Raw genomic sequence first — 22,097 nt, forward strand, 5'->3', positions numbered from 1 at the left:
ATTACTTATTACCAAATATATTTCAAGTTTAACTCTGTTTAGAGCAAAACTCTATTTCGGTTCATTCAGTTCAAAAATTGTGTCTGATCTTCCTACATCATCTTGATAAAACTGGGTTGTTTCAGCAGAAATTTGTTCCCTTCCCTTTTATGGAAATCACACAAAACTACAGTTTGGCTTGATCAGAATAAGCCACACTGAGCCTCCATTAAGCTTGCCCCAACTCAAAGATAATATTAACCACAGTTATCTTGAGTTTGGGCTACATGCTAAGCTGTGGTTTAGTGCAATGTCCTAACTGGAACATTATATACGCTCAGTTAGAGATGTGGCTTCTCTTGCGGTGTAATTATATGGATCCTGAAATAGTCATATGTGCGATTATATCACTCTCTGCTCCTAGTGATGTTCCTCATGCTGCTTCTAGCATAGGGTGATCATAGGAGATTTATACCATCATCTTTCTAAGCAACACTGGTTAATTATACTATAGTGAATCTGCTTCTTTTGGCTGTCTGATAATCTTTGCTCATTTCAGACATGTTTTAGTTGTATTCTGAGAAGTTGGTCTAATGTTAGTCTTATGTGATCTCAAGAATGTACAAAATGACGCATAGACCCGTTTTGCATATCATGTCAAACTTGGGCTTACAAGGGTTGTTTTTATGTATATGGTTTATAGTTGTTGAAAATGCATCCAATGCTACTAATAACTGGTCAACTACAGGCTTTCCCATCCTTTACCATGACATTTCAGTATGGCACTCTAATTTGTATCTTTTCCAGCAAGCAAAAATAATAAACCAAAAGGTAGTTCTCTGTCCTGTGAGTGAAAAGACAAAGCAGTTTACTGCATTCAGAAAGAAACCAAAAGTAGAGGATCTATGGTTTCTTGAGCATCGCATTCCTAGCAACAACAACAAAAAAGCCAGAATGCTAAAGTATCTTGGCTTGTTGTAACATCCAAACATACTATAGAATGTGGTGGTTGTTACCTCTGAAAAACATCCCAAAATGGGAGGTGAGCTAAAAGACATTCAACTAAGACATGTTGCTTTGCTCATTAGTGGAACTGATTTGAGGAAGTAAATTTGCCCTGAGTTTTGCAAGCTGTTCATCTAACTCCGGAAATTTGGCCTGGAGTTTTCCATGCTATAACTGCATGATCGTTTTCTCTCAACATTTTGAGAATTTTAGCTTGAAGTCTATTGTTAAAAAATACAAAAATAAATTATCCCTCCACCACCTCATGCCCTCCAGATGTGGTGAGCATTGTAGTTGGAGATGATAGCAGTTATATTATTACTCATCTGGGGGGCATTTTTGATTGGAGAAGGGTTTTTTGGGGGGTTTTTTTGTAGTTCCAGAAAATTTCTTAGATAGGCAGCAGGAGAAACCTTCCATATGCCTGTCCCTACAAGCCTCATTTCCACTTCATTGCCAGTCATCCCTTGCATATTATCCAGGTTCTGCAAAACAATCATTGTGTACCCATCAATAAGAAGTTAACTATAAGCAAGCTGATTTGCCTGAATTTTATAGTGCCCTTCCAGTTGAAGAATGGGTTTTCTGGTATGGCATTCTAAACCCATTATTTATCTCAAATGTGGCAGCTAGGTGTTAACTGGTTAATTTTGTCATGTTCATTTGTTGTTATCAATAAAACAGTCTCTCTCTTTCTCACAATTTTTACAATGTTTTTAATGGATGATCTTGTCCAGTTACAATTTTATCTACCAGTTGAATTCACGGTGTGATGTGGTTTTATAGTTTGCAGTGATGACAAGTGTCTGTAGTTGTTGCACCACGGAAGAGTGGGTCAGATGCCCAGGCTAGGTTGAAGCAATTAGAGAGGGAAGAGTTGGCTCTTTGCACGTAGTAAGGAGCCAATTAAGCTGCCCACACCAAAGCACCTTTCCCAGAGTGGCACCCATCTGCTGTTTTCCAGAATATCTCATTCACTCCTGAAGAATAACACACTTGTTGTAGTTCTTTCAAGGCAATTCCCCATCACTCTTGTTAGTGAAAATTAAGTTAGAAAGTAAATTAGGAAGCAGCCATTAAATTGTAGGCATTGTAGGAAAACAGTCTTGACTCCTTTCTTCTTTATATTGCTGACTTTCTGGTTATTTAACCATTACTTCTAGAATGTAATGGAGAGATTTTTGTGCTTCCAAGTTCAGTGATGAACAATTGTAACAGCTGCATATCCTTGGCTAAAGGGGAGTTATTGGTTGCCCATAGCCATAAACTGACTCAACATCATCACAGATCACACCAACTGGTAAATAAATTGCTTGCTTATCTGATCCATATTGCCATTCATATCCCGTGTTCCATTAGTTTGTTTTTAATAAGGCATTTTCCCTCCTGAGTCCAATTTATGATGTGGGGGCCTGCTTGAATGATCTTTGTGCCTCATTGCAGCCTTCTTCCAGACTTGAAGCAGCTTCACGCAAGACTTTCTGAACCAATGACAGAAGGATACTTGATATAGTTGTCTTCTGTGATTCGTGGTGAGGAGGTTCTTGTAATCCACCTGTCCCTGGAGGGGACCTGAGACCTTGTTGGCTTCCTCCAGCTCGGTCATAATTTGAAGCATCCCTTGTTGTGTAGTTTGGTGAAGAAGCACGTATCTCACGAGATGTTTCCCTGGTTTTTTCCAAAATATGTTGCTGTATCAACTTTAAGGCCATTCCAAAAATGTCCTTTGCATGCAGATCCATTGACCAGGGCTTTTCAGTCTCTTGAGAAGTTGGAGCTTTGCTTTCAGAATGAAGGGATTGGCGCATATTAATAGTGGAAGATTCCAGTTTATCTTTGATTTCCTGACGTGCCTTTTGTACAACCAAGGAGCATAGTTTGTTGACATAACTAGAATCATCCGGGCCTCTTCTTGGACCACTAGAGGCCGAGACCAATTTGTCAGATGATATAGTATATGGTTGTTTGCGAGCACCACTAGCAGGTGTCAGTGCATGCTGAAATCCAATTGCATATTTCTGAAGGTCATTACTTAGCCAACTCACAACATTAAGCTCTTCAGAGGAGCCTTGCTTGAAGAGACAGACAGCACCTTCAGTATTGTGGGCATTGTTCCGTTCATTGTCTTTTATGACAATAACTTCTTTCTCCTCCAGACTCCCCAGATCAAGTTGGTTATATCCTCTTTGATCTTTGTCCTTCATGTTCAAGCTGGAGACATCGACAAAACAAATCATTTTACGGTCCTGCTCTTTTTGACCTTCGGGGTTGTAATGGTTTACTTTACATACTCCTGCCTGACTACGTAACCAGTCAATTTCTTGAGCCATCTTTGTTGTATTAAGGTGGAGTTGTATCCAGGGCCATAGACTGGTGATGTTCTATTTGAGCAGCTTTGATTCAGCCAAACTCAAGATATTGTTTCCTCTCTTAGCTTCCCATGCTCTTCTCCTGGCAAATGGGATGTTCACTTGTGTGGACAACAAGGTTTCTACGACAGCAGTGACATCATAATGCATCAGCATCACCAAGCAACCAAAGATGCTCTTGGGTGGTATTTTCAGAAAGGCTAAAAGGCACAGTCAGGCTTACATACTTACTAGATAGGCTTTTAAGGAACTATTTGTGCTATCAGCATTTGAGAACCACAGGACTTGTACGTTGTAGCTGTGGAATATCCCCAAATATTATTTTAAAACTATCTGGCAGACATAAATGAAGTGTCCTTCTGTTTAAAATCAAAGGATGCACCTTTTTATTAATGTTATTAGCAATCTAGAATATCGGGCATCTGTGATTTTTAATCTCTGGGATTTCGATCATGTGTAATGAAAGTTGCTCTTTAGGATAACTAGTCTGATGCAGCTTTTTCATACCAAGGCAAGTTAGAATTCCCTCTTTTCTCATTGAATGGGGAAAGAGGCAGAATTATTTCATCACTGTTTTTTAGCTGATTAATGGAAATGCTGGTGATTCCCTTGTATGGCAATTTGCATTGCTGTATGAAACTGATAGATAATGATGTGGAATTGTTGGAATAGTCCTCACACATGGTTGAAAATATTTCCTTAAGGCCATGATTTCTTTACTTTGGATATGTTGTGCAAAAGGAGAAATTGTACTGACTTCTCCTGTAGTCTTTCTTAACGGGAGTAGCCTTATTATTTAAATTAAATTACTATTTGCTTTTAGCTGAAGATTTCTTCTAAATCTTTGTGTGTGTGTGTGTGTGTGTGTGTACTGACAAGTCACTTGTTGACTTATGGTAACACCATGAATTTTGTAGGGTTTTCTTAATCAAGGAATACTAAGAGGCGTTTTTTCCAACCCTTCACAATATCTTATAATTTAATTATATTCAAATACATTTACGGTGCTGGCATCCTGTTGTTGAATGCCGTCACTCACTTCTTTGGTCTTTGTGGAGGTCAGAATTCTCTTTTGACCATGCAATCACCAAAATCCCTCTCCAAAGCCACAGATCTAGGACGGTTCTCAGAGACCCCTGGAGCTCCTTGCAGATTCCTCTCACTGCGTATCAAGCTATAGGAAAATTGCTGGATGTTTGTCTCCTGCTTCCCCCTTTCTTGGTTGACCAGGCTTGGGCACGGCCACTGAGAAAAAGGTGGATCAAGAAACTGAGGCTATCATTGCCTATATTTCAGTGGGTCTTAACCTTTTTAATGCCGCGACCCCTTAATGCAGTTCCTCATGTTGTGGTGATCCTCAACCATAAAATTCGTTGCTACTTCATAACTGTAATTTTTCTACTGTTATGAATCGTAATGTATTTTCATTGTTACAATTGAACATAAAGCATAGTGATTAATCACAAAAACAATATTGTTGGGGGAGTATGGACAACGGATGATTCAGTACCTTCAACAGATTCAGCTCTGACTTCCACAGACCACTGAGGACTGGTGCAGGATTGTCATCAATTACATTATATATATTGTTTCTATACCAATCTATTACTGTATTCCTTGGTTTCTGTTTAAAGTATTTATTCGCGTGGGTGTGCAAGAAAGATTGGTATGATTTAGGGAATAGACCTTGTCCCATTTATGGATGCCAGTGTTTGTTAGATGCATCCCAAAATTCATTTATTGTTATATATGTGTAACTGACTTTTTAACTTTGTGTACCAGTGTTTTTAATATTTGCTACTCCACTGACATAGAGTATTTGCCTGGAAACAAAATGAGATGTATTTATTTCATGAAATGCAGAGAACTATATTGTAGATATTCGTGCTTTCATGTCTGACCTAGAGTTGCCTTATGGTTCAGTCTGTAGCAGCATAGTCTATTTTGAGTCATATGACAAGGAGTGGGAAGACAGTGGTTCTAGATAGATCTTTGAGTGATTTGCAGTAGGTGGGCTCAACAAAAGGACTTGGCCTAGACCAGTGATTTTCAACCTGGAATCTCCAGATGTTTTTGGCCTTCAACTCCCCAAAATACTAACAGCTGGTAAACTGGCTGGGGTTTCTGGAAGCTGTAGGCCAAAACACCTGGAGACCCACAGGTTGAGAACCACTGGCCTAGACAATATTGTTGAAAGGAAGAAAATTTAAGGTAACCTAACCAGGCAGGATGTGGGCCGTTTTCTTTGAGGTTTCTTTTCCCATGGGAAAGAACTGCCAGATTTATACAGTTCTGATACTCAGAACACATCTTTCCACTCAGCATTCTTAATTCTAAATGTATGTCTGTTGCATCAGAGTCCATTTGGTTGCTCTTAAGAGTTTTGGTAGAAAACAGCATGACCCTCAGGTTTGAAATCTGCCTGTCTCTTAAGACCAATTTCAAGGCATGAGTATTTTTGTGAGCTCGGATGGAGCTATTCTATTGCCAGTTGGGTTCTGAGTAAGGAAGGGATATTATTCTGTCTTTCATCTCAGAAAGAAAAATGCGGGTAACTGAAAATTATCTTTACTACATAGAATTGTAATTGTAAAGATAATTTTGGACACTTAGTATCTTGAGCTGGCTCTGGCCAAGAGTTATGAAACAGTTGGCCATTCTTCATTTCTGCATGTGTGCATAAGCCTTAGATTCTATTTGAACATTTAAGCACACATAAGAGGGTGCAGCTGCACTGTAGAATTAATGCAGTGTGACACCATTTAACTGCTATGGCCCAGCACTATGAAAGCATAAGAGTTACAATTTGGTGCGACAGCAGCACTCTTTGGCAGAGAAGGCTAACAATCTTATAAATCTACAACTCCCATGATTACATAACATTGAGCCAGAGCCACCACAATTAAAATAATGTTAAACTGCATTAATTCTAGAATGTATATGTACCCAGCGAAACAGAGAGCTCAAACATTTTAGAAAAAAAGAGCCATGAATTTGAATTTTCTACAACACTGAAAATATACCTTAATGCAACTTGTTCATAATGTTCTGTTGGAATCAAGATGAACCAAAAAAATCGTATTGGGTATCAAAGGCAGACTTTTCCAAACTTCAGCACATTTTCATTGTTTGAATCCCTCCTCGTTCTGCGTGACTGATAGCAAAACCACATTCCTGCAGGAGTTGCCAGATGTGCAACATCACTTATCTACAATATTAATCATCTAACTCTTCTTCTCAACTCCGCCTCTGCTAAAATCCCAGTCTGGAATGAGTTTGTATATTCAAAGCAGGCCCTGTATACAATTGGCCGCTATTTGTTATGCACGAATGAATAAACATAATGCACTGATGTTCCATGGTTGCAAGGACTATCTACAGTAAATACAAGAATCATTGTGTTATGGGTCATGGTGACGATTACCGTTTTCATGTCCAAAAAGACTTTCGTAAAGAGCCTCCCTACACTTGTTTGACTTACAGTTTGCTTTTTCCAAACAGAAGTCTCCAGCTGAGATTCCTCACTGGATCTTCCTCTCCAGTTTCTTCTAACTGTTACATTCAATAGTCATGCTATGTTCTATGGACCAAAGCAACATTGTGCAAACAGATAATTCAAATAAAACAACCCTGAAGTATAACCTGTCATGCATTGTTTATGGCAACTTGCCTTCACTGCTGCTTTCCTACACACTCCCTTTGTTTGACTGTTAGATTGGTTTACCTGGACTGGTCTTCATCATGCGCAGGCAGGAATTGCTTGCATTCCATTTTTTGGCCCTTCCCCATGCTCCAGATGTGGGAAATTTTGTCAATGGAGTACTTGGAAGCCAGGTGCAAGCTTAACTCCTCAAAACATGTGTTCCCACCTCCCTTTTCTGGTTTAAATCATCTCATTCTTTTCCCTTCCTTGTTTTAAATGTGGTTTTGCTTTACATCTATACTATCACTAGCTGCGGCTGCAATTAGATGTTGCCAGATGCTGTTTGTAAACCAGGCAATAATTCGCTGATCTGTACCTATGTGAACACACAGCATGGTCAGAAACTATGGTTAGGGCACTGGTTTACAAACCGCAGGTTGTGCTCATGGTGGTTTGCTGTTATGCCTATATCGTCTGTAGCCATTAATTCTGTATCTGCATGTATATGATGCAACTTGAGCATCCACAGAATTTGGTATCCACATAGCAGATCCTGGAACCAAATCCCAGCAGATACCAAGGGCCCACTGTACTCACAAATCACTGACAAACAATAGCTATGAGTATTGGTTCATCACAAGAAGTTGTTGGGTCACAAACACAAAGGATAAAGTACAAGGCAGAGAGAGAAAGAGTATATAGAATGAAAATAGAAAATTAGGTCTAAACCAGTGGTTTTCAACCTGTGGGTCCCTGGGTGTTTTGGCCTACAATTCCCAGAAACGCCAGCCAGTTTACCAGCTGTTAGGATTTCTGGGAGTTGAAGACCAAAACATCTGGGGACCCACAGGTTGAGAACCACTGGTCAAAACCATAGTTTGCCTTTTATACAGTAAAAAGCTCACATCCTACTTTGGATTTCTAACAACAGCAAGCAACATATATGTTTTTTATATGATGTCCAGATCAAAGCTTTGTTTAATCAACTGGATTCCTACCTTAAGCTTGGCTAGGAGTTCATGATCTAAGCAAGTTATTAGTAATCATGAATACTGCTGGTTCTGATGTAAAACTAAACCCTAACTGAATCTGTTGCATATAGTGGATTAATGGAGGCAAAAGAGAATATATGCTCAAGAGGCTTCTGGTTAACAAACTCTGTTTGTACATAACAAACATTATGTCTACCCAAGACATAAAATGAGAGACCATAACAACATGAAAAGTCCTAGGCCTCCTCAATTCATCTTGTGCTGCTTTTCACTCATGGGGCCAGGGTAAAATAGCAACCTGGGAGGACTGTAAGATCTCCTATAAGGATCTTCCTAAGTCTTTCTAACTCCTGTATAACTTTGGTAATACAAAAACAATGCAAGCATATCAACACATTTAAGCAAAACTTGACATTTTCTCAAAAGTACATATGCTTTGCCTAGAATTAAGCGTGTTAACTGCTCCCTTGCACACATGAAATCTTCTGAGATATTTATGGATACTCAGTATTTCTTTTTTTAAATAGACATTTCCATATGCAGAGGGGGAGGGAAATTCCACTTTGGCAATATTAACTTCAACTCTTGCGCAGCTAGTCACACAAATCACCTCCCTGGAATTCTTGTAATCCAAATTACTTTAGAAGGTAAAGGCCTAAAAAAACCCTTACATTAAAACATTCATGTATCTTTTCTTTGTGTTTCTACATATCTGCAGTATCATTGTAGCCAGCTGTATAGGTCTGATGAAATTATTACTTTGGACACTATCCACAAATACCCAGTAAAAAGAATGCGAACTTAGGTGTGGTTGTCATTTTGTTTGAGACTTTGATGAATTGTGCCGAGTTGGTGAATTCTAAATTGCTTCCATTCTCTACAAACCCTTTCTCTAGAAGCTTTCTTACCACAAGAGGAGATGGTGCTCTTAGTTTAAGTGTGCCAGACCTAATATGGCTTTACCTGAACGTTTTTGATCCATGATGTAGAATCTTTCACTTTCATAGCTTTTAGGCTTCATTGTCAAAACTCCCAACCACCAAGAATAATCACTGGCAAGGAACTTGGAAGTTGTAATCCAACAAAACTGGCTGGGCAACAGCTTCCACATCCCTATTTGAGCCTTTGAAGTATTTGTTGACTTCTTAACAGTTACCTTGTGAAGAAAGAAAAATCGTAGTATTATGAGAGGTTATTTTGTAATACCAAAATCTCTCTGTTAATAGAAAATATCATTTTAATGCACCCAGACCACCTCAGAGACTAGGCAACATCTAAGCCAAGATTTTGTAGCTGTCAGATACAATGTGTGATAATTACATATACATAGAATTATAAATATTTATATGTAAGCTAGGTTTGAATGGTATGTGTATGTAATCACAGCTCTTTTCAAAAATCTCTACAGCATCTGGAAAACTCAGACAATTTTCCAGCTGTGATAGATTGCATGTAAACAAGAATGATGAATTTTTCAATACATCCCATGTCAAGATACAACTGAACTGTAGCATTGCCATGACAGAGTGGTGTGTGGATGTACACATGCATATTATTATTGGCATTAATGTCTAATTATTATAGGTATTAATGTCTATTATCATCTGTGCAGTTATTTAACTATGCAGTTTGAAGGCGTACTGACTTCTAAAGTTATGCACCATTCTTTAGAAGCCAAAACAACAGCATTTGGGCAATTTATTTGGAGCAAGCATATATGCACTACCTGAAACTGAACTTTAAGCCATTTCCGGTGAATATTTCACCTTGATGGGCGAGGCATTGATTGTATTTGGGCATGATAACCATGAGGAGGAGACTGGAAACTTCTGCCTCAGTTTTTGAAGATTAAAGAGGATTAAGGTTAAAATCCTGTTTTATAGGTACCAGTGTATCCTTTAATGTGCAACTGCTCTATCGTAGAATGCAAGAGGGAACTTATTTTAATCATTGATGGAATTGATTATTGATCCTTCAATAAAGTATAGTCAAGTCACTCAAAAAGATTAAAAGAAAAGTTTCAAAGATATTTGTTTATAAACATCACCTTCGTTAAGCAGCCTTTAATATTGAATGATTTCTCCTTTAATTGATGTATACATTCTTAATATAATTGCTGTTTAATATACTTACTATTTTATTACTCATTAGAACAAATACTAGACTGTCATTTATGGTGAATACTGTAGTACAGTTTATACCAGCAATGGGAAATGCCATGACTCTCTTAAGTGTTGTTAAAAATTCCTATAATATCTCAGTTTTGCTTTTGTTGCTAGATAGTTCCCCATCTCCGATACATATTATAAATGAATTGAGTTGGTGTAAGCAGCCCACATTTGTTGGGATTAAAAAAAAACCCTATTCATTTTCTGATTCTTCCTCACTGTCCAACAGCTTATAAATCCTTAACTGGAAGCTATCAAATTTGGAAGAAGTCAATCAAAGGCCCAAGCAGTGTGCCCATTTTGGTTGTGAACCTGGAGTGCAGCATTTTCATTTTAACTGGAAGTACAAACTAACAGTATATTAAATCTTCTGTTGAACAACGAGGATCAAACTACACATTTCTTTCAAGATGCAGCAAGCAATTCCTTATAAATGAATCACTTTTTGGCAGTATAACTTGCTAGTACATGCAGATGAGTATTCAGAACAGGACTACACCAGAAAGAAAGAGTTAAAGCACTTCCCATAGTGGAGTTTTGATTCATATCAAGTCCCCTACATTTATTTTTGGGTAAAAAAGAAAAAAGAAATACCTTCTAGCGGTCTTTGAAGTTCATATGTCAAGTTGATTATTGTGGTGATTTTAATCATTTTTATAACAATGGATTTGTTGTTTCATTCGTTTTAAAATTAAACATTGTTTATATTTATTAGCTGCTGTTGGCTATTTTTAGTGAAAATGAGACAAAATTAATCAATAGTAACTATTCACAAATATTGTAGTTAATACTGGTAGCTAGCAAATAATGAATGGGAGGGAGCCAGTATGGTGAAATGGTTTGAGTGTTCGATTATGACTCTGGAGACCGGAGTTTGATTCCCTGCTCAGCCATGGAAACCCACTGGGTGATCTTGGCTGAGTCATACACTTTTAACTCCATCCCAAAAAACCCATTATAGAGTTATGGTCTTAGGATTGCCACCAGTCAAGTAATTTATCAAGGTTAGTCTTCTTCCTACTGATGAAATTACTTTTCTGTCATGAGTAAGATTTCCTAGAATTCTGGATTATGAAAGAGAGGGTGAGTCCCCCGATATAGTACTGCAAGTGTGCTGCAATTCACTGTTTCGTCATTGTTCATTTACTCAATATTTAAACATTTCCTGATATTTGTTATATTTGTTAGACTTCAGGCTTTGGTCCTGCATCTACAATAATACTTTATTTGTATTCCACCCTATCTCCCCAAGGAGATTCATGACTGACCTATCTAACAAACCTTGTTCATAATATGTAATGGTATGGTACAGATGTAATGCTCCTAAACGTTACCAACCCTTAATAACTTGAGGAAGAAATGCAAAAGTATGAACTCTTTTCATCTGCTTCATTCTCATTTACCATTTCTTCTCCTCCTCCTGATCTCCAACTAAGAACTTAACCATGGTCAAAGTTTATAATTGCACTTACATTAACCATGGTTTCAGTAATAATTTATGGAGCAGCTTGAATTCCTGGTGACTGTGGAAGCCCAAGTGAGGTTGATACACATGCAGTTCTTTACCATGGTTAATGCCATAGGGAGGACAGTGAGGCTAATTGATACATGAGCTGTGATAAAGTAATAGGACAGGCTAGCCAAATCAAGTCCCACTTTTGTTCTGTTGATCTAGGGTTGTAGATCAGTGCTAATTTTGGGTAAAGTTACATTTGGGAACAACAGCTGCATTAAGCAAATATGGCTATAGGATTATGTGGGTCAAGAAGTTTCCTTTCTAGTCCCTTAAAAGTTGTTTGCACTGAACCAAGATGGCATTTGTCTGCTCCTCCCTGGTTGAAACCAAAATGAATTTTCTTCTAATTATTTTCTTTTTCTATTTTTTTTTAATTACAGGGACCCCTTAAGAATCCAGCAGTTGCAGAACCAAATCAGACTGGAAAAAGAAGCTTCCCACTGGTATCAGCAGCCACCAGCTGGTTTCCACCAAAATCTGCCCTTGTCTCCAACTTTTCCACCTCCACCTTCATTCCAAGAACTTGAGTCCAGCCACTCCATCGTTTGCACCCCTGTGCAAATGAGTGTTCTCAACTCTCATTCTGCTCCCACCATGCAGTCATCCAGCTCCTTCAACTACACCCGTCCCAAGCAGTTCATTGCTGCGCAGAATATCAGTCCTGCTTCAAGCTACGTGACTCCTTCATCCGGATCTTCCACATCGAGCCTCCCATCCCCTATGTCTCCCACTTCTTCGCAGAAACAATTCGGCAGAACATCATCTCTCTCTTTCTCTCAGCCGTTTTCACCTGAAGGGGAATACCCGTGGTCTCCTTCTCCACCCCCTCCTCCTCCCCCTGTTTTTAGTCCAACCTCCACTTTTTCGGTGGCTGATTCCTTTCCACTGCCACCACCTCCTCCCCCTCCTCTCCCAACCTCTGTCCCTTCCCCATCCCGCAGTCTTTCTCCAACATCTAGATTTTCCAACTCAACCCAGTCACCAGCAGCTTTCCTCAGCTCCATGCTACCATCCCAGCCGTCTCCAGTCTCTGTAAATGCACTAGGACTTCCAAAGGGTGTCACACCTCCGTAAGTAGAAACAGTTGATATCTTTTCAAAAACTTGCACTCCATATCTTTGTTTCACCTTTAGAACTGTATTTGAGTTTTTTAATTGTCATTAATAGAGTATATCTAATCTTTGTACTTTTATTTTCTTTTATTCATATGGTTGCTTTATTCTGTCCTTAATTTGCTTTGTCTGACCAATTCCCTACTTTTGGGCAGAGGAGGAAGCACACTTATATTTAAAGGCAAAGAATTGCAGTCTGACATTTCAGACTTGGATCACAATTGATCCACCATGCATCTTTGTGGCCACTGTCTTTCTGTACCATTTTCTTGGCACTTAGACTCTTCATTCCTATTTGGTCCTTCTTCCTGCTGCAGTTTTTTGGGAGGCATCCTCAAACTGTGACCCTCCAGCTCCCAGAATTCCTGGTCATTGAGCAAACTGGCTGGAGCTTCTGAGAGTTGGAGGCCCAATCAACTAGAGGGCTGCAGTTTGAGGATGCCTGCTTTATGGCAACTAATCTGGGATTCACTCAGAACTTGAAAAACTTCCTTTCTTGGACTGCCTGAAGAATTTGAGGAGTTTTAGACTTTAAAAAACTTTTCTAAATTCTATCCAATTCCCTTTTTAGTCCTCTGCATAGGCATTTATCCAAAAAGGCCTAATGCCAAATGTCAAACTCATGCTCTGTGTCAAACCTAAAATGGCTAAAAGCAGATAGAAGCAGCAAGCAATATCTTGTGAATTAAAATCATTTCAACTTATCACCTATCACAGAGTTTTCTAGAATGGAAAGGGTGGGACTTGCCATGGTTCACTCAGTGGGTTCCTAGTCCAATACTGCCAAAACCCTACATACATATGTACATATATACACCGTTTAACATCAAAATACCATTTTTTCAAACATGAATTGAACCTCAGGTTACTTCTGCTGTTTTTTGGCAGCTTGTGTTCCCTCTGAGAGTTCCAGTAGCTGAAAATTAGCCCCTATATCTGCCTCAGTTGCGCAGCCCTACTTTACTGGCTATTACCACAGTAGGTAGGATGACTGGTGTAGCTTGTGTTGCTAGTTACAACTCAAGGAATTCTCCCTTCTTCTCTGTTATTAAAGGTACAGCAGCCTTCTCCTCCTCTGTATCTGGCTTCCATAAGGAACCCCCATGTGTTTCCATACTTCAGTGGCTAGAGTATTTAAAGAATTGCTTCATGTACCATTCAATCTAGTACAGTATTAAGCACTGCACTGCACAACCACATTGATACCACGTCAGCCTGATAATGCCTATCCCATGACCAAACCCCATAGGCCATGAGTTAATCCCTTTCAGCAAAAGTCCTCTATGGCTTTAATTATAAACTTCCATGGCACTTCTGCTCTTACTATTATTTCCTGTTTAGTGTACAATTGTATGGAAAGTCCCTTATTTAGTCATTCCATTCATGTCAAGGCAGGGAGATGATAAGCTTTACCCCAGGAGTGGGAATGGTGCGACCTTCCAGAAAATGAAACTTCTGGAATTTCACACCATTTGACATAATTGCTCTGTGGGGGGGGGGGGGGGTGAGAAATGCAGTTCAACAGCATCTGAGTTGCTACACCAATAGCATTCTCTTCCATTTTACTGTTTCCCTCTCCAATAAGTTTTCTTACTTCTTATTTCATATCTGCTGGTTCTTTCCTGCCCATGACTACGACACTCCTTCACCTCCCTCCTCAGTTCTGCTTTATCAACCAAGTACATTCAACAACTCAAGTTTTAGTTCATAACTTGTAGTTCTACTGCTGTCATACAAAACCACTTCATTTCAAACAGCTATTGACTAATTTTTTAGGAAACCCTATAAATGACTACTGTAAATATAGGGACATAAGAAGGAAAACATCTCCAACTCACAGTAACCCTTGACACAGTTCCCATGTCAAGGATTACTGACGTCTGCCATGTCTGTGCCAATTTCAGTGACATGATCAGAATATGGAAAAAGTTCCCAGAATTCTCCAACCAACATGGTTGGCCTGGAGGAATATTTGCAGGCAAGGTATAATAAGGCTAAGGAGAAACATCTTATCTGTCAAGTATTTTGAGTTCCTTTAGAATAAGAAACAGTTATAACTACAGCAAGGGGTGTGGTGGAGTCTGGTTACCTATGCAAAGTTCTTGCTGTCTTGGAACTTCTCTTTCAAATTCCTGATATGAGCTGGAACTTTTACAACCCACTGTAGGATGTGGTTTTCATCCTGTTGTGCATGTTTCTGATATGGGCCAAGGTAAATATCACACAACTATCTATTTCTTGATTTCTTTGGCTGCATCTCTGGTGGTCCCATTGATAATGTCTGGAAGGGATCTGTAACCTTTACTACAGAGGTTTTCTGTTGACCTTAGTTCTCTCCTGACATTTGTTCCTCTACCTTTTTGTGTAGTTTTTGTGCTCAAGTGGTATAGCATTTTAACACTCTGACTATATCCCATCTTTTTTGAAAATTCACAAAAAAGGGAATGTGGAAGAGCATGAAGGGGATGACACATGACAGGGAACTGAAGGGAAACCACACCACATCAAGCTTAACCACATCTAAAGTGGGATAAAAGACTGGTTGACGAAAAAACATGTAAATTTGGGATAGCTCTGAACTCTACTGCAGCCAGCAACAAACCAGTGCCACACCCCATTGTATTTAGGGTATAACTGGATATGGGTGTGTAAGCAACTGTTACAAATTGTGAAATCTTGTAATGGGGTGGGGGAAGGTTACATTTACTAGTATGGAAGAGTCCTCACTGAAAACACACACAGTGTAGCATTCACATTAATGAACACATATATGGAACATGACTACTGAAAATTATGTCCCATTTGAACAGTGTGATACTGGAGTAGAACTAAAGAAGTCCCTCCTTATCCACAGGGGATAGCCTGCAAGACATTCAGTGGATCCTTGAAACCATGGATAGTACTTAACCTTATCTATACCATGTTTTTTTCCTGTACACACATATCTAAAATTTCTAAACTGGGCACCATAAGCAAGTGACAACAACAATTAATAATAAATAGAACAATTATAACAATATACTGTAATAAAAGTTATGTGAATATGTGTTCTCTCTCTCTCTCTCTCTCTCTCTCTCTCTCTCTCTCTCTCTCTCTCTCTTTGTTGGAATACCTTATTGTACAGTAATATTTTGGAGTGCAGTTGACTGTGGGCAACTGAAACTATGAAAACAAAGCTGTGAATAAGTGAGAGAAAATTGCCATTTAGCCTAAATCATCTACTCCAATTGGAGTAATACAGGAGTACCGATCATTCAACCCTCTAAGTGTAACTGGACTGCATCTCCCAGCATTTTTTACCATTTTCTCTGTTGGCTAGGGAGTTGCAGCCCAACAACATTTAGAGAGTTACGTGATTCCTACCTTATAGTAAACCCACTGAATCAATTACTCAATAGAAAATAAAACGCATTTAAGTCCCATTCATTCATTGTTTCTATTATGATTGGTGCTAGCAATTGAATTTAGGATACAGAATGAATGGGATTTACATCAGTGTTGCTTAACCATTTGGTCATTGATGCATCGGGTCTAACCTAGTTGGGGTAAACAATTAAATTTTGTCTCCAGGTCCCAGTTTTCTTTCTTTGACACTGTTAGGTACTTGTGCTTCTTAGGAAGTATAGGAGACGTTTCAAAGAAGAATTGTGTTGATTATTTTTTATGCTTAACAAAGACAAATGAGCCTTGTAAACTTTCATTCATGCCACATTTTCTTTTGGCCAGGGTCAGGTCTTTCTATGCACTCTTGCTTGTAAATAGTCATCTGCAGGTCTCACAGTCCTTTCCAGTTCAAACATTGCTTTCAACTGGCACAAAGTCTGGGGAACTAACAGCAAACATGTCCTTCATAATTTTGCTGAAGGTTAAGGAAATGATGGATGAAAACCTCCTACATACAAGCAGAAGAATGGAATTCTTGCTCAGTTGAAGCCAAAGAAGACATCTTGATTTCCCATGAAATTAAAGTTTTATAGAGCTCTCAATCAAGACTCGATAACATTTGTTCCCAAACATGTGGCATGGGAACATGAGCAATAAATATCACATAGACATTTCAATTCAAAGAAGATCAATCTTTGTGAATTAGAGGCCTCTGTAGGCTGTGGATTGGCTTCATTGTACAAACCATAATTGTTCAAGTGAACATTTTCCAGTTGGCTAGATTTAAGGTGTGAGTTTGCCAGCATATAGGTTTAGCCATTCCAGATTCTCCCAACCTGACTCCCAAGTATGTTTGCTGCATATAATGTTTAGAAATAGCAGCTTGGTTACATAATAAACATCAGTTCAGCCTTAAGCATTTGAGGGAAGCACAGACACACACACAAAATCAAAGTTAAGCATTTAGTTGAAACACACAAAATACAGAGTATGTTTGAACAGTGATTCCCAACCTTGGTTTCCAAGATACTCAACTTTCACTAGCCCTAGGCAGTGTGGCGTGCTTTGGATGTTGGACTAGACCAGAGTTCAAGCGCTGCTCAGACCCAGAAAACCACTGGATGGCCTTAGGCAGGTCACACGCACCCAGACTCTAAGGATGATAGAGAAAATCCTCCCTTGAATACATTTTACCATGAAAATACGTGACAGAGTTGCCTTAGAGCAGCCACAAGTTGGAAACAACTTGAGGGCATGCAACAACAATTGCAATCATATTGAGGTGCCAACAGGATCTTCAGAACCTACAGCAGTGCATGTGGATTGGTCACTTCACCCCTCTGGCAATGTCTTGATAAAATCCACTGCTAATGTACACACATTATGTACTTCATTTTACAATTATCACTTTTCTTGTATTTGTACCTAGGTTTCTTTCTAGCATTAGTTCTTTCCTTTGGCTTTTACTACTTAAATAATAGTTACTGTGCAACCCCCATATCCAAGGGAAATATGTTCCCAGAATGTATATGAGTACACAAAAGTGTGAACAGTGAACTCTATTAATGTGATGAGTCATGGGCCATGTAGTCCCGTTCATGGCACTGTAGTTCCAGATGAAGAGGAGAACTTGGGTTTTTCACCATCTCAGTCAGAATTGGAACCTTCCCAGCCAGATTTGGGAACCTTGCACCTGCAAGAGATTTGTCTTCCAGAAATCTGTCAAACAAGCCCTGAGTCTAAATCTCCTGTGTTTTCTCGCCACGAGTTTTGTAAACATCAGAGAGCAGTTCAAGCGGCCTCTCGTAGGAGTGCTAGGATAGCTGCTAAGAATTCAGCTGATTAAGCCTGCTTTCCATGGGAAACCTTAAGGAGTCATGCATCTGGACTCAGAGATTAGCTTTCGTTTCTAGTTCCCCAGAGAACTGCTCTTTGGTGGGAAAACTAGACCCTATTTAGGTGTTTTACCCACAAAGGCATCTTGCGGAGTCAATTCGTCAGCTACTGGAGTAAGTTGTGTGTGGACAGCGCGCTCCGTTTCCAAGCCTCGTTCCTGTTTCAAGCCTTGTTCCTGATTCCAAGCCTTCGCTCCGTTTCCAAGCCTTCGTTCCCGTTTCCAGCCTTGTTTACCTCCACGGACCTTGCCTTGTTTTCCAGGACTCAGCCTTGCCTTGTCTTCCGGATTTTGCCAAGTAATTCCACGGATCTTGTTCTCGCTCCCCGTGCCTTGTTGCCTTGTATCAAGCCTTGTTTCAAGTTATTTCCTAGCCTTGCTCAAGTTCATGGACTAAAGGACCTTGTCATCTCCCCTCACTTTGCCTGGCAAAGTGAGTGTTTCGGTTATTGGATTACAACTTTGGACCTTAATATTTCATATTGGACATTGTTTCTTGGGACTAATTTTGACCTTTCCTGAAAGGTCTACTTCTGAACTATTTCATACACTTGCTTTTACTAACTTTATATATTTCCTTAATAAAGATATTAGATAGATTCTGGCCTCTGTGTATGGTTATTGGTGCTCTGCAGCCTGGGTCGTGACAATTAAAATGAAGGTCTTCTGGCAAAAAAGTACCACTTAGTCATGTTGGAGGATCCACCTAGAGAGGACATATTTTGCCTAGAGAATAGAGTTATGCGTGGAATTTGTTTCTACTGGTTATTTCGTGTCTTTCATTTCTTTGGGAGCATGAAATGGGAAGCTCCTCCTCGCAGGAAAATCAGCTCAACACGAAAGCAAGCTGAAGCCTGCTTTTGTCTGCAACCAAGTGCCTTCCAAAATTTGCTGCTTGCCTTGGAAAGAGAATGTGCGTGTGGCATGCAGGCCCAGAAAGTGTGTGTGCACCTACCAGTACTTCCAGCTGAACACCTCTTACTCCACAAAGTGTGCGTGCCTGCAGCAGAGAGCCTCTTACTCTAGAGTAAGAGGTGCTTGGCTGCAGATGTGCATGCTTTCTTGGCCTTCACACCACGCTACATACGCACTCACTTTCCAAGGAGCACGCGTGTGTGCTGTGCTGAGCAGGGCAAGCTCAGAAAGTGGCCACGCCTGCAGCCATGTGCCCCTTACTCTAGAGTAAGATGTGTTTGTTGCAGGCATGTGCACTTTCCAGGCCTGCATGTCATGCCACACACACACTCTCCTTGGAAAGAGAAAGTGTGTGTGGCGTGCAGGCCCAGAAAGTGTGCGTGCCTGCAAGTACCTGTAGCTGAGTGCCTTTTAATCTAGGAGAGTACGTGTGTGGCGTGGCATGTAGGCCCGATAAGTGTGTTTACACCTGCAGCCAAGCACCTCTTACTCTAGAGTAAGAAGCTACAAGTGCACACCGTTATGGGGGGCTTCCCTCCCAGGCTCCCCTTCCTGGCACATGCTTTAAGGAGGCTTCCTACGTGGCTGCTGTTTCTACTCTAGAGGAGGCACTCGGCTGCAGGCTCTAGCATGCACATGCTCTTTCCAGGCTTGCCTGTACACCACGACGAACACGCACTCTCCTTGGAAAGAGAATGTGTGTGTGACGTGCGGTGCAGGGCCAGAAAGCGTGTGCGCCTGCCAGTGCCAGGAAGTGGAGCCCGTGTGGGAAGCCCCCTCCCATAACCGTCCCATAGAAGACGGATGTTTTGGGGGCCCAAACCAAAAACAGACATCTGCTCTCTCAGTTGTGGGAGGCCCCCAAAAATGGATTGGGGCCTCCAACAAAAGCCGGGACACAAGATAGATCAAGGTTTACCCCGAATGCATAACCTTACTAGAGAGGACATTTTGTCTGATGTGGATAAATGAAACTGTGGATACTGGTCCCACAGATATGTATTTGTTCTGCAGGGTTGGCATAGTTATATTTCACTTATGTGTGCATATGTGTGTGCATGTATTAAATACTTTCCAGAACAAGAGTTGAAAACATTGTGTTCCCATTAACACTGAGCTTGGAAAAGTTACATTTGTAGACTACAATTTCCAGAATCTCCATATTAGCAAAATATGTATACATTCTGCATTAGAAGCACCAAATTATATAAAAATGCACTGAGTAGTCACACTGAGTTTAATTAGACTTCCTGTTGCTTCTAGTTATATCTGCTGTGGATGTGGATTAGAAGATACGGAGCGTTTTTTTAAAGTTGCACTAGAACGTAAAATGCAATTTACCGTATTTACTTGAATTGAATGGTCATGTTTTTGGCTAAATGACCTTGCCATAATTGGGGTGCACATTAGATTAGTGTCATACAGTAACCTTAGTGCTGAGCCAAAACAAAAGGGGAAGCTGCTTCAGGAGCTGCACCTGGAGCTTCTCTTTGGAGGATATTATTTCTAATTAAATGTCTAGGGCTCAATTCTATGCAATCCGGGAATTTGTAGTTTGGTGAGATGTCAGCATTCTTTGGCAGAGAAGACTCAAGATATTGTGAAACTACAGCCCCAAGGATTCTATAACATTGAACCAAGGCAATTAAAGTGGATTCATTCTACAGCATAGATGCATCACAAGATTTTCTTTTCCATTGCTGGAAGCTTTGGTGTTCTAATACAATTGTTTATAATGAAGAAATTCTAAGAAAGCAGAAACAGTAATGCAATTACTTTTGGGCCAAATTATAAAGAGTGCATTTCTTGCCGCTGCTCATTACATTTGGCAACCAATACTTTTTTTAGGTTACACGGTTTTGAAAATTGAGGTGAATATTAGATTCGATGCTACATTGGATTCAAGTATATATCCAAGCTATAATTAGGCCAGGTGTTAGATTATTATGGCTAATTTCTCTTTCTTAATTTGATTGTCCTTTTCAACCTCTAGATTAATATGTGGATCACTAGTCAATCCTAAAATCACTTTCAACACAATCAAACATGGTTATAATAACCCCAAGTTGATTCTTCATTATTCCTTTCTTTTCACAAAATCTTTCTCTTCGTTCTGTGGGAAAACCAATTTCTAATTTTATTTACATTTCACAGAATTGCCTGGGAGTGTAGCTCGCTCCCAGGAAGAGACTCCAAATATACAGTGAAAAACCATTAGAAAGAGAGTGTAGAATTAGTCATATCTCCAAGACCAGACTGAATTCCTTTTAAAGTCAGGAGGGGTGGGGATGCATTTCTAGATTATGGGTATATCAGCTTGAAAGCAAGAGACTTAAAGGGGATTTACCCAGGATTGCTTGCAGACATTTTTGGGAGCAATTCGCTTTGGATACTTGCAGAGAATTCCACTGTGTATGGAATTGCTGTGTATGAAATGGAATGGCCTTGAATTAGGGTAACAGACACTATATTTTGATAGAGGTCTTTGAAACTGAACTAGAAAACTTTGTTTTGGAACGAACTTTGTTTACACATTCCAACCTTACTTTTCTCCCTTTATTGCTGATATTACATTTAGTTGTTGTTTACATGTTCTTCAAAGCCGTTAATAAAATCTGAAAGATTTATAAGACAGTATAGGATTAAGCAACTAGACAAAGAAAGCAGTATTGTGGGGGATTTTTTTCTGTTCCTTTTTTGTTTTTATCTGAGTTGCATCTGAGTAGAATTTGATTTTGCTTCAGTAACTACTGATCCACCAAATTCTCTGATTGTTTTGTTTATTTTCGTTGATCTAGGATGCTTGTGAACGGTATCAAAGGAAAGTTACATATTGCCATGCCACTGTTGCTCTGTCCATCTTATAAAGGCTATAGACCTTATCAGAAAGGCCTATAGATTCACCCCGCATCGGGGACCAACTCATGGGCTCCTGGTGGGGGGCCTGGAGAAGCCATTGCTCTACACCCCACACCACCCACCTTATTTTCCTCCTCATCCCATGGGGGGAAGCATCGTCACCAGGCTTCCCGCCATTGAAGGGAAGGCAACACAGGAAGGCTCCCGTGTTGCTGCAGTGGTGGCGGGTGCTGCTTTGCCTCCCTTTTTGGCACAGAGTCT

General features: G+C 39.8%; 1 protein-coding gene across 6 annotated transcripts in view; it reads left to right on the top strand.

Annotated features, from left to right (window-relative positions):
- Positions 1–22,097, top strand: part of palld (palladin, cytoskeletal associated protein) — a 300,420-nt gene that overhangs the window by 240,426 nt on the left and 37,897 nt on the right. For all 6 annotated transcript variants that reach the window (XM_062982361.1, XM_062982362.1, XM_062982363.1 and 3 more), the window contains one exon: positions 12,053–12,742. In XM_062982361.1, coding sequence (XP_062838431.1) covers positions 12,053–12,742 — 690 coding nt within the window. The remainder of the gene's footprint in view (positions 1–12,052; positions 12,743–22,097) is intronic.

Source organism: Anolis carolinensis, chromosome 5, assembly GCF_035594765.1.
Source record: "Anolis carolinensis isolate JA03-04 chromosome 5, rAnoCar3.1.pri, whole genome shotgun sequence".
Taxonomy (NCBI): domain Eukaryota; kingdom Metazoa; phylum Chordata; class Lepidosauria; order Squamata; family Dactyloidae; genus Anolis; species Anolis carolinensis.